Here is a 13,672-nt window from a genome sequence, read left to right on the forward strand (position 1 = left end):
TGATTTCATTGTCATTTGACTAGACTCCTTTTTTGGCATTTCATCAGGTCTGCCGCCATTATTATCTTCCCATTTACAACTTCGAAATGTGTAAATATTATGTATCCAAAATTGAAATGCATAATGATTGATCAGTGAATATGTTTTTACCTTACGTCATATGAAAACATACAATAATAACAATGTATCATTTTTAATAACATATAACTTCATTTAGAATAGTGGTGTTCAGATTTGTCCAGAAGCACCATATGGTTTAAATTACCTCTACAAAACAGACTTTAAGCTTCCATGTGTCTCATTCAGACAACAGGTGTACATGAGACCCAACATTTTCTATATACTGTAAGTGTGAGCATTTGAATGTGTGTCTGTTGCCTGTGAAACACTATAGCCTCATTAAGTTATTTGTACTTACTACTTCTATTTAAGTCAAATGATCATGGCACATGTTAGATATTAAACTCATGTTGTAAAGTTTCCAAAACGTTCAAGTACTTGTGAGTTGAAATAAAATATATCTTCAAGTTTATTTAACTCACATAACACTGCCTGTTGAGGGTATCTCCATGCTCCTACCAAAGCGCTGCACTAGTTTGAGATGTCCAGTGCAACCCTCAAATGTAAAGCGTAATAGAATATTAATAAATATAATGTGGTTCCCATGCTGATGTGCAGTCTGAAGACAGTCAATATATATTTTTGTGTGTTTTTGCAGCGTTGAGTGATGTTAAGGTATTTAGGTTAGTCAGTGTCTGAGCAAAATGGAATTAACAATTTCAGTTTTAGTGTGCACTGAAACATGGATGTCACTCATTAAACTTTGCAGTATATACTTAGAAGCATACAAATGCTGCAAGGTACTAAAACATACATTCTATCTTACATATAACATTTACCAAATCATCATGTAAAGTTTTAATAATTTTGAGATTAAATAAAAAAACACCCAGTGCTCTAATGTTTGATCATTTATTCACCGGAAATAAAACATTTCTGCAGCAGAAAGACATCTGAATATATTTTTAGACAATAAAATTGTAAACAATTTTTAGATAATAAATTTTCTGAAAAAAATAAAAACAGTCAAACCGTTTTTAGTGCTAAAAGCAGATTAACAAAACAAAACAAAAAAATGAAAAAAGATACAAAAAATCAAACCAATGAACAATAAACTGACATTTTTTTAATTTAACCATGGGTTTTAAGGACAGGCAACAGGTCCTTAATGCAACCCCATAAACATGGAACATGGATCCTTACTCTGCGAATGTATGGCTGTATGGCTCCCAGGTGTCCGCCCATTTCATACCACTGCAAATCAGTAAAAGAAACAAATATAATTTAAATTGATCATATACTGTACTGGTTACAGAACATGTAACAGTTTTCAAATAAATTGTATTATTATAATAAATGTTAAGTATTACAAATCAAATGAACGATTTATGCCCTAAGTTAAAAAAAAAACATTTGTGAAGACATAAAAATGTAAGCACGCAAAAGTAATATTTAGTACTTGAAAAGCAATAAGAATATCTTTATTGTAATGCATGCAACACAAATAACTGTGAAAAACGACTTATCTTACTTGTGTCTGTATTTGTAATGTATACTTGTATTTGTACTGCAAAATTCACATTTTAGCTTCATACTGTGTCTCACAAAACTTATGGATAAACCAATGCTCTTTGCACATCTTGCACCAATGTTCAGTGAATGTCCTTTCTCTTCTTGATATTTTATACTTTTGTAAAATGTTAAATTTGCATTGAGTATTTTAATATTTTCTAACAACCAAATTTCCAAAAAAAGTTGGGACATGTTGTAAAATGCAAATAAAATGTAAATGCATAAGGGTACATATTTATTGAGATTTATGTATCATCTGAAAGTGGAAAAAATACGCTTTCCATTGATGTATGAATTGTTAGGATCGGACAATATTTGATACAATATCGTATGTTGTTGTTCAAATAGTTGTATAAAGAAAATCTGGAATCTGAGGGTGCAAAAAAATTTTAATTATAAGAAAATCACCTTTAAAGTTGTCCAAATGTCCTTAGCAACTACATCCACTCACAAAAATAAAGTTTTTATATATCTATGGTAGAAAATTTACAAAATATCTTCATGGAATGTTATATCCTAAGGATTTTTAACGATACTTTTATGTTTTCTATATTCTATTGTGAATAACATATATCAAATGTTTAAACTGAGACCATGACATGTACAAAAAGAGAGTAAAGTTCTGCTTACATCAGATGAAACCGTCTACCGGTATATAAGCAGGGCCTCTCAGAAGTTAAGATTTGCAGGGGTTGTCTATACTAACAGGGGTTGTTTATATTTAAGAGTAATATTTCTAATTGCTAAATTGTAAAAACTTTCAATATCAACTACAGAACTTATCAAAAGATTCAAAGTATCTAAAGAAATCTCTTTAGAAATCATTATTGGGTGCAATATCCATTTTGGTCTCTCAGGTGGAAATGGCATTATTCTGTTATGAAGAGCACTGCATAGCCTCAGAAACACATGAGCTCATTTAAAATGAAGTAAGGCAAAGTGAAAAACTGTTCTGTGGTCAAATGAATCAAAATTTTTAATTCTTTGGAAACCGTGAGGTACCATCCAGATTGTGTTTATAGCGCTCAGTTCAAAGATCTGCATCTCTGATGGTATTGGGGTGCATTAGTGCATCTATAAAGGCATCATCAATGCTGAAAGATACAGGTTTTAGAGCAACATATGCTTCCAATCAGATGGTGTCTTTTTCTTGCATATTTAACAAGACAATGCTAAATCATACTGCATTTATTACAGCATGCCTTTAGCAGAAGAATCTACAGTCAAGACCTTTTACAAATTGAAAACATTTTGTGCAATATGAAAATATCAGCATGACTAGAAAGACACAGGACTGTTAAAGGGATAGTTCACCCCAAAAGGAAAATTCTGTCATCATTTTCTCATCTTCATGTTGTTCCAAACCTGTATGAGTGTTTTTATTTTAATAAAGATATTTTGATAATTGATGGTAAGCACACAGCTGCAATAACCATTGACTTCCATAGTAGGAAAACAAATGTTATGAAAGCATTGTGATAAATAAATAAGATATTTTGATAAATGATGGTAAGCACACAGCTGACGGTACCCATTGAATTACATCGTATTTGTTTTTCCAACCATGGAAGTCAATAGTTACAAACAACTGTGTGCTTACCATCATCACTTTTGTGTTCATCTGAAAAAAGAAATTCATACAGGTTTAGAACAACATGAAGATGAGAAAATGATGACAGAAATTAAATTTGTGGTTGAACTATCCCTTTAAGAAGCAAGAATCCTGTATCAGACACAAACTGATCTTCCAAAATTCCAGAAAATGCTCCAACTCAATTTCCAGATTTATGCAAACTGTTGAAAAAAAAAGAATGTTGCTGCAATTAAATTCAAAATTAGCTTATTTTATTTCTTAAATGGTATATTTCCTCGGTTTAGATTTGATGTGTTTTCTATGTTCTATGTTACATTTTACAAAGTGTCCCAACTTTTTTGAAAATGCAATTGTATTTGTTGCATTGTATTTACTTCCTAATGCACCAATACACCAAAAAAAATTGCTTAACCAGGCAAATCCTACTTGGCAATAAAGGTGACTCTAATTTCAGTCATTATTGTAGTGTGATAAAATTACATAGTCTATATGCAATCTTGTACATACCATCCTGAGCAAGGCTTCCATTTAACTTTGACTTCCTCAACACCCTTTAAGAAAAAGAAGCAACATCAACTGTTAGTTTTAAATGCACACACACACACACACACACACACACACACACACACACACACGCACCCACGCAAGCACGCACACACACACACGCACACACACACACACACACACACACACACAAACAAAAACACACGCACGCGAACGCGCACGCGCACGCACACACAGGTTTCCATGTTTTGTGGGGACATTCCATAGACAATGTTTTTTATACTGTTCAAACTGTATATTCTATTCTCCTAACCCAAACCTTAACCCCAACCAGAACAGAAAACCTTCTGCTAACTCAGATTTTCAAAAACCGCATTCTGTTTGATTTATAAGCTTGTTTCCTCATAGGGTCCTCAAAATGCTCACGCACACACACGCGCACACACACACACGCACGCACACACAGTTAAGTGTATGGTTAACAAGGACGCTCCATATAATTAATGTTTTTTATAATGTGCAAACTTTACATTCAATCCCCTTCCCCCAACGCAAACGCTGAACATTCACAAAAACGTTTGCCACCTATTATTTAAAAATAAAACACTACTTAGTATGTTTGCAAGCCATTTGGTTTATAAGGACACATTTATATTCTTGTAAACCACATATACATGCCCTCACACATACACATACACATGCTCTCTCCTACACTGCTTCGCTAGTGTGTGTGTGTTCACAACTTGCTGTGCATGTGTTCACTATTCACTAGATAGTTAAATGCAGCGGTCACATTTCAAGTAAAGATTACCATACATTGGCGAATACACTTTCACAATTTTTAATATTTATCTTGTCAAGGAATACATTATTTCAGACAAATATTCAACTAACAAAATACTGTAAAAGTTTAATCTTACGTCTTTTGTTGTCCTCCTCCTTAAAATCTTGTCGTATGGAAAAGTTTGGAGACTGGGGTGTACTTGGCATTCTAAAACAGAAAATAAAACTTAACATTTCTAAACTCAAAACACATTAGGAGTTGAGAACGAATTTCTTAAATAGAAAATAAACAATTTCAATAATAGAAGTCCATAATAAACTGGGTGTACATTCAATAGGCTGGCTCCCTCTACCCTAAAAGTGAACTAAAATTAGACCATGTGAAGTATGTTTTATTTTAAGTTACAACAAACATGGCTGATATCTAATTCAAGTTTTACCTGAACTTTTAATCTGGACTCTACTGTATGTAAAAACTTTATTCATTAACTTTACTGAAAAGGATTTATACACACTACAGGTAAATATTTGGCCTGATAACAAGCATTTATAAATCTGCATACTGTACATTAGCACCCATGAACTAGGAATTATCAGCACATGAATATTTCCATATACATGATCACCATCTTCCCTCGTCTTTAGGAAAACAAAACATTTGTTATTTTTGATGAGGTATTTGTTCCAGAGTTCAGTTTAGCCACTAGTCAGACCATTAAACAAACAGAGACCATCCAGACAACACATGCGCGTCCCAAAAAAACTTGTTGTAGTAAGCTCTTATTTTAAATCAAAATTGTCAATACCTATTTGTTTATACATCCATTTTCGTTGTTTGCCTTTTGTTTGTGGATTTTCTGTGGAAGAATTGTCTGTAAATACACACATTAAATGTTAAGTAAAAATTATCAGAACAAAATCTAGATCAAATCTACAGCAATGCATTGATTTTACTAAAATGAGCAAAAGTTTTTTAAAAATCACCTGAATCTTTGGTAGTAAATGTGGTAGCTGTAGTTACAGTAGAAAGTGGGGAGGTAGCAGGCATGCTCGGAGAGGTAAGAGAAAAGATGGGTAAAGATGTGGTAGGAGGAGTGGCAAAAGGTGGTGAAGAAGGAAGAGTGAAGGAGGAGGAGGTAGGAGGAAGAAGGGTGATGTAAGAGGAGGTAGAAGGAGGAATGTTGGAAGAAGAAGAAGTAAAAGGAAGAGTGCAGAAGGTGGAGGCAGGAGGAGGGTAGTTGGGAAAAGAGAATGGATGAGGATAAAGGTTGGGAGAAGATGTAGGGGTGAGAAGAGGGATAAAAGATGACGTAGGAGGAATAAGGGTGGAGGATGAAGATGGAGGAGAAGGAGTGTATAAAGTAGAGGTAGGAGAAAAAGTGGATAAAGAAGTTGGTGGTTGAGGAAAACTGCAGGAAGAAGTGTCGGAAGAAAGAAGTGCCATATAAGAAGAGGTACAAGGAGGAATGCTGGAAGAAGAAGATGGAGAAGTAAGGGTGCAGAAAGAGGAAGTAAGTGGAAGAGTGCTTAAAGAAGGTGGTGGAGGAAAAAGAGTGCAGGAAGAAGAGGCAGGAGGAAGGCGGCTAATGTAAGACGGGGTAGGAGGAGGAAGGTCAAACGAAGGTGCAGCAGGAATGGTGTAGAAAGAAGAAGTAGGAGGAGAAGAAATGTTGGAGGAAGATGAAGTAAGAGTGTGGAAAGAGGAGGTAAGAGGAGCACCACTGGAGGAAGAAGATGGAGAAGGGACAGTGAATAAAGAGGAGGTATGAGTAGAAAGGCTAGAGGAAGGAGGAGGAGGAGGAGGAGGAGGAGGAGGAGAGGAAGTCTGGGGCTGGCAAACATCAGGATCCGATTCAGCAGCAGTGTGGATCTGAAGCCTTTGATAATCTAAAAATGTTCAGATAAGAGTTCTAAATGTTTGACTTTTTTAATAAATCAAAGAATATAGAAATAATGCAAACAGTAAACTTACTTTTAATGAAATATTCATAGAGGCCAGTCATTTTGTCCATTATGTTTCGAAGTGGCCCCTCAGCACAGGGACCCACTGAAGTAATCACTTCGGCTGTAAATCCCTTTTTTTGCTCTCTTGAGTAGAACAAAATCGGCTTATAGCCTAGTACCTCCAATTTCTTAACCTGTAGATTAGACACAAAAATATATTAGCATGAATATCATAGTTAAGTAAATAGATGCTATATTTGGAAGTTTCAGACACATAACAGCTGGCTACTGCAAGTCCAGTTTCACACAATGCATACGAAAACTGCATGCTTGCAGGACTATGATTACATTTTGATAATCTGATGTTAGAGTAAGGTTAGAGCATTCACACAGCAAGTGTGAGCACCACAGAAGTAAAGCTGAAGCAGCGGTGCAGCGCTCGTTTCAGCACTGAGTCTATGTGGCTTCTATATATAATATTAGGATGGGATTGTCATCAAACTAAGCAGTATTCCATTTATTATCACGGACAAATAACCTGCAATAGTGAATGGGCAGATGATGGTGATTTGCTAGCTTTACTGATGAGATGCGCATTACAATCTCATCCGATATATAGCCCAGCCCTATATTACATATAGGACTCAAACTACTGATTCACTCGTTCGTTCAACTGTGATTATGTGGTTGGTTACATGTTTGTTAAATAGGAAACCAAGGCGATTTCAAACTGTGTGAATGAGACTCTAAAGAAAACTGAAAATGTTATGTAAAAATTCTCTGATAGTTTGTCAAATTTAAAGCATATTAAAAACACCACATAGACGTATAAACAACAAAAACTTGATTTACACCACATGGGGACATTTTGAAGTAACAGTTTACAATTTATTTATTAACAAGTATATACTGTATGTCCTGTCTCGTCCTCAACCCCGAGGACAACGAGACAAACAGACCCAGTCCCGGTAGATGTGAAAGTCGGCACACCTCTGATCTACTGGCCGTCATTCAACCTGATGCCCAGCTGATGCCTGACCAACGATCACCGGCAGAACCCGCTTAATCTCCGCTAAATCTCCTTATCCGTTCTCCCAAGGGTTTTTCCCTCCTAGGACTTATTTTTCCTCGGATAAAAGCCCGGGTTTTTTTTTCTCCTAGGGGGTTTTTCACCCCGGGGAGGCAGCCTTTTTGGGCTTTACTTAGCTTCCTCTTCTAGACGTTACTTTAGTAATACGTTCGCTTATAATATTGAGTCATAGCCGCAGCAAATTTAACTGATTATGCTATCATGTATTTTGTTGTGTTATCTGTCGTTTTTCTGTGCTTTTCACTGCTTCTATTTATGTAAAGCTGCTTTGAAACAATTGACTTTTGTGAAAAGCGCTATATAAATAAAATTGAATTGAATTGAAATTGAATGTTCATATATTATCCTATGAATTATAAATAATCAAATAGCTGGATATGCACTATACACTAAACAGAATATGATTTAATATTATATAAGTATACTAATACTACATTAGCAAAATTTACTCACAGCAATGCGGGCAGAATCCACCACACGAGCAGCATTGCGGTGTTTTTGGGTGGTGGACCTCCATGAACTGTCTTCTATATTTTTTTGTTTTGCCTTAATTTTTTTTTTGAGAATTAAACTAGCAAAACATTTTTTGCAGGTTTTGCAGCTGGCGTTGTTTTTGGATTGGCAGTGAGGACATGGCTTTTCCTTTGGTTTTGTCATTATCTGAAAAGAAAACAAAACCATACAACTTTTAATGAAATTTTCTTTTCAAACACAATAGGTCTTTTCACAATGTGCTTAACCCTGGGTTGTTTTCATTCTAAAACCCCACTTTTAACCCTAAGCTTTTCACACTTGTAATTTAGAAGCAGTGTTATCCTTGAAATTAACCCAGGATTATGAAACCTGCTCGGAAGCAGGGTTAGCCCTGCTTTTGTGCGGTTAACCCTGCATTGCAGAGCCAAACGCATGCAGTGTGAAATGAAGTGGTGTTATGTTATGACCCCAATGAAACACCTGAAGCAGCTCATCAGGGTATTCAGGGTTGCTTGATAATTACACACAGGTGTTTAGTAGCAGGGTTGGAGACACATGACCTAGGTTAAGTGTGAACCGTGTAAAATATGAAACAGATAACCCAGGATTTTGTTATCCCAGGGTTTAGAATAACCCAAGGTTAACTATTTCCAGTGTGAAAAGCCCTAATGTAAACAAAACAACTGCTGGACAATTAATATGTGAATATTGTGTAGTGGGCAATACATTTAGGAATGTATGCACAATAAGATGTATGGACTGTACATTTGCTGGTATGACTATATAAATAAATATACCCCAAATTAAATAAAAATCCTGTATTTCCTCAAATGTAAAACTCCTCAAATTGTCCTCAGGACAGTAGATCTCCTGGTGTACAGGTAGGATTGGGTACACCACAGTAATATGATATTTATTTACATTAGTTAACATTAGCTGGCATGTACTAACAATAAACAATATAGTTTTACAGACTGTTTAATGTTTGTTATTGTTAGCTATTGTCAATGCAATTGTTTATGTTAGTTCAATGTGATGGGCTTTAACTACTTCAAATTCTGCCATGTTTGGTTCAAAGCCCAAACTACAAATTATCTATAACCCAATCTATAAATTATTAACTAACATGCTAACACTTTATCTTGACATGATTTGGTTTGCAGATCAGGTAACGTTACCATTAGCATCTCATAATTGGTTATAGCGTTTTTCTCAAAATTTAAAACAACCCACAAATACGTGTTTACATAACGCACGAATGTTAAAAATGGCCAACATGATAAAAAAATACAGTTGTTTTAAATCTGATTTTTAAAATCTTAATGATCCAATTAATTACTGTACCACTACCTACCATGCACGGGAAGCGATTGCAAAAACGTCACGGTTTCCTGTGAGACAAAGCATATTTGAATTCAAAACTTTATTTATAAAATTGCTGGTTTCACAGTACAAAATGATTATTAATCAAATATTAAAATATTTTACAATTCTAAAACTTTTTTGGTTTATATTCTTAAAACCTAAGGATTTCGGGTGTATAAAGAAGTTATATAAACCTACCCCGTAAATAGTCTAATTTCGTGTAGAGTTTCGGTGAGTTTTGATCGGTCAACACATTAAGACAAATAAATGTACGCCATATAATATTTGCATTCTGTTTACTAATAGAAACAGGCACAATACACAATTATCTAATAAAAAATCCGCTGAAACATGATATAATACAGTAGTATACAATTATTTTTGATAAACGTTTTAGAGTGGAGATATCAGGGGTATCCAGATATGTGAAGTTTTTACAGAAAAAGAAAATGATTTAATATTTAATCTCGCCATATTGAGATGACGTTGCCTAACATGCTCATTTCCATAAGCGTCTTGAACGGACGCATAAAGCGAGCAATTGAAACCAATGGAGTTACCATTTCGTCTAAATAGTGACGCCTAGGGGCACTGTTCGCGTACTTATATTGACGCCGAAGGCATTTGACCATGCTTCAGTTTTTGACGCCCTGGGAGTGAGAATGGGTTGGAAATAATGATAATGTCGGATAATGCTTACACTTGTCTGTCTGTTAAGGTTTTTATTTCTAACAGTACATGATTTTAATAAATTGTTTTTGGTAGGTTCAGAGTTAGGACTGTATGGTTAAAACATATTTGTATTTTATTTGTAAATTCATAAAAATGCATGTTGTATTTTAGATGCTGGTGCCCCCTAAAGACTTCCTTACTAGACTTACTTAGTCGACTACTTTCACCTAAAGATCCTCTGGGTTATAGAAACAGACCGCAGAACTTGAGTCTGTTAAAAACTAAGATTGTTTAGATTTTATTTACATTAGGTTGTGATGATATATTTACATCACATGCACAGGAAAGTGATGAAGACATTAAGGCTACGTTTACGCGGAAACGATCTAAAGAGAAAACGCAAACGTGGCGTTGCATTATCACTTTTTATTCCGCGTTTGTACAAGCATTTTGGTGGGGGGATCTGGTGACGCCTTCTCTGATCAGTAATACTAGCTGTGAATATTTCGTACAACTGCTGGAAAGACTCTTGTATATTTATCAGAGCTGGTATGGCAACTTGAAGGTCCGACGTATGGAAATAATCTAACATGTTTGTTGGCATTTTACTGAACTGGCGCATGCCTGTGACGTTAACGCGTACGCGACGAAAACCACCGTGAGCAGACTTTTGCGCTTTTACCCTTCAGACGGGTACGCGACGGTAGAGTGTTTTTAAAATTTCCACTCTGGAGAGTGGTTTCCCTTTTTTGCGTTTTAAATCTCAAAAAACGCCGTCGCCTTTTATGAGCATATATATGTAACTAATCACAAATCCATTTTATCGCCGCTATCATACGAAGTTAATTTTATCAGACACTCTTGACATTTTACCGGTGATACGTTTGCGCATCGTGGTCCAGCGGGGGAATGCAGTCCCTCCCTCTCCTCCAATACGAGGTCATGACCCTGGGCTACAAAGGTGAGGGCAAGGCCTGAGGGCTGCTGGTTAGGCAGTGTTGTATTACCTCATTTGTTCCTTTTCCTGCCGTGATTAAGCCAATTACATTACATGACAGTCAATAACAGACACAACAAATGCTCTCAGAAGGTCGAGAACTTCTACCGAAAGCTACGCGTATAGAAAAGCCTGCGGCTTTATACTTTATAATCGTGCATATGTGGATCGCTTCCAAGCCAAGATTTCCACAATGGGGCATTATACAGGAAACTCTCCACTTTTATCAGATTTACCATAGTGCCACTGACTTCTAGTGTTTACATCTGCGTTTCACATATTAAACACAATCGCATAATACACAAGCGTAACTATGCCTGGCATGAGCAAACATACAGTCATTTCAAACCGAGCAGAATTTAATGGAGCATACTTCAAATTTGATTTGCCGACATTTCAGTGTGGAAACTTCAATTCCCTGTATAACTAAATTCAAGCCAGTGTCTGTCATGAAATGAAACCAAAAACTGACACTGTGTTAAAGAAAGTGAAGTGCTTTCTAACCACTGAGGTAAAGCATGAGAAACTTAGTAACTTGAGCAAAGAGAGTCAGTGTGTTTTAGAAAATCCTTATATATCACTATTAGCACAGGCTTTTGTAATCGCCGAGCCATAAGGGGTCTATTGGCATGCTTGTCTTGAATCAAGTTCAGCATTGCCGTTCTGACCTCTCGTAATACATCACTGCCAGAATCTCACATATCAGAATCCCCCAAAATCAAGCTTTGGGTAACAGAAGCTCTGCATTAATGGACTCAAAAATCAAAAATACTGTATGGTCAAACTATTAAAGGGGTTCAATCTCATGCATTTCTTTATATAAAAGTATTACATTTCACATTTAAAAGTAATATGCGAAACTGAATGATGTATTGCCATGGGCGTAGATCACACAGTGGACACGGGGGAGATGTCCCCTCTGGTTTTCAACTCGTCATCACCATTCCACCAATGTATTTTTGTTTGTTGCTTAGATTTGAGTGAAGTAACATAAACCTAATCACAAGTGTGCAAGTATCTTTCATGCAATTGCGTCTGTTTAAACTTGTTAGCAACTTAGAACCTGTTAGCAACTTAGTTGGTTGGCAATTGGGAAATTACATTGCAACCAACAAAGTTGCTAACTTAGTTAGCTACGATGCTATTGGGAAACGCACCCCAAGTCAGTCATTTGTCATTACAAACAATTATTTCACATGCATTTAGGCATTGCTAGTTTAAACATTTAAGCACAAGAAGACACGAAACTTATGTGCCGTTTGAAAATGTTGCATGTACGGGCACTCGAAGCATGTGCCTGTGAATTACATCTTGCAAATGCTAGGTTCATGTTATCTTGCGCCTAAACGCACATATTTACGCAAAACGATCTAAAAATGCTGTAATATCCACAGAAACACATAAGTTTAATGTAAGCATCTAAGTGCGTAGGCTAACCTATTGGATCCGTGCACTTCCTTTCAAAGTGAAAGTTTACTGTTTCTAATGTTAATCAAACAACGCACAAAGAAAAAATCATTCATTTGTCTTGACTGATTCACTTTTTTAACTGCAAAAAGGATTAATCTATAGTAAATTTAGGCTATATAAGCAGTATTATTTTACATTTGATTACGTTTCTACAGACCAACCTGAAAAACATAAAAGGCCCAGTTTATTTTGTATGCTTGTTATATTACAATTACGTGGGCTATTTCTCATAATTTGTTACATTATTTCTTCTATTATTTATTTATTATTGTAACGCGTCTAAATAATGTTTTTGCCAATTTTCCTGGTAGATCTCAGATTCTGGCGGTATGATAACCTTTAGCAAAAATACCACGGGCATGGTGTTGCAGTATTGCCATTGCAACATTAAAATGTGTTATTTTCAAATGGCAGGTAAAAATAAAGCCTTTAAATTATAATATGCTTTCAAAAAATATATGATATTTTCGTAATGTAAATTAAATGTAAACATCAAATCAATCACATGACTTAATGATTGAATGAATTTTGTATAAACACTGCTCATTCCTTGGAGACGGTATCACAAAACATTTTAGTGGTTTTGAAACCTTGACTGTTCAAAACCTTGGTATACCTTGGAACCGGTAACCGGCCCATGCCTACAGTTTACTTAATTTTGCTTTACTATATACATTCAGTATAAAGATGCCAGCCATACCACTTATATTAGTTTTAAGGAGAAATGCTTAAGCTAATATTACGACCTGTGAGACAGTTTCAGACTCTTTTGAAGATTCATTTTGAAACTCCAGTTAACATTTGTGAGATTGTAAGACACTGGGGTCTTGTACTTGCTTGCTACATGATGCCTTAACTACAGTATTTTTGGCTGTATGGTTCAATCAAGAACCTTTAAAGTCACCATGAAACGGAAGTAGTGATTGTCTTATTTTCCACGTGGAGATGTATATCCAGGGCTGGATTTGAATTTGTCCATCGAGAACAGATTGGATCATTTGAAGTTGGGTCGTGTAGCTAATTGCAAATCGCAGTGATCTTCTCCCGGACACCGCCCACATGCCATACCATATGACCGGAAGTAAAGAGAGATTGTTTTGGGGAGGGGAGGAGATTAGCATTTTTGATTTAAGATTATGAGAGCACA

At 35.7% G+C, this 13,672-nt stretch overlaps 1 protein-coding gene across 1 annotated transcript; it reads right to left on the minus strand.

Annotated features, from left to right (window-relative positions):
• Nucleotides 1-1,016: 1,016 nt before the first annotated feature.
• LOC135774519 (uncharacterized) lies at nt 1,017-9,501 on the minus strand. Its single transcript, XM_065284648.1, has 8 exons — nt 9,376-9,501; nt 8,001-8,207; nt 6,486-6,651; nt 5,498-6,400; nt 5,320-5,385; nt 4,651-4,721; nt 3,734-3,777; nt 1,017-1,314 (listed from the first exon to the last, which is right to left on the minus strand). The coding sequence occupies exons 1-8, from the start codon at nt 9,376-9,378 to the stop codon at nt 1,260-1,262; spliced, it is 1,515 nt and encodes a 504-aa protein (XP_065140720.1). The 5' UTR covers nt 9,379-9,501; the 3' UTR covers nt 1,017-1,259.
• Nucleotides 9,502-13,672: the final 4,171 nt, after the last annotated feature.

Source organism: Paramisgurnus dabryanus, chromosome 5 (genome assembly GCF_030506205.2).
Source record: "Paramisgurnus dabryanus chromosome 5, PD_genome_1.1, whole genome shotgun sequence".
Taxonomy (NCBI): Eukaryota; Metazoa; Chordata; class Actinopteri; order Cypriniformes; family Cobitidae; genus Paramisgurnus; species Paramisgurnus dabryanus.

Coding starts and splice junctions, on each gene's coding strand:
- LOC135774519 (XM_065284648.1), bottom strand. Junction 6,652..8,000: donor TGGATTCTGCCCGCATTGCT/GTGAGTAAATTT, acceptor TCTAATCTACAG/GTTAAGAAATTGGAGGTACT. Junction 4,722..5,319: donor ATGGATGTATAAACAAATAG/GTATTGACAATT, acceptor TTTCTGTTTTAG/AATGCCAAGTACACCCCAGT.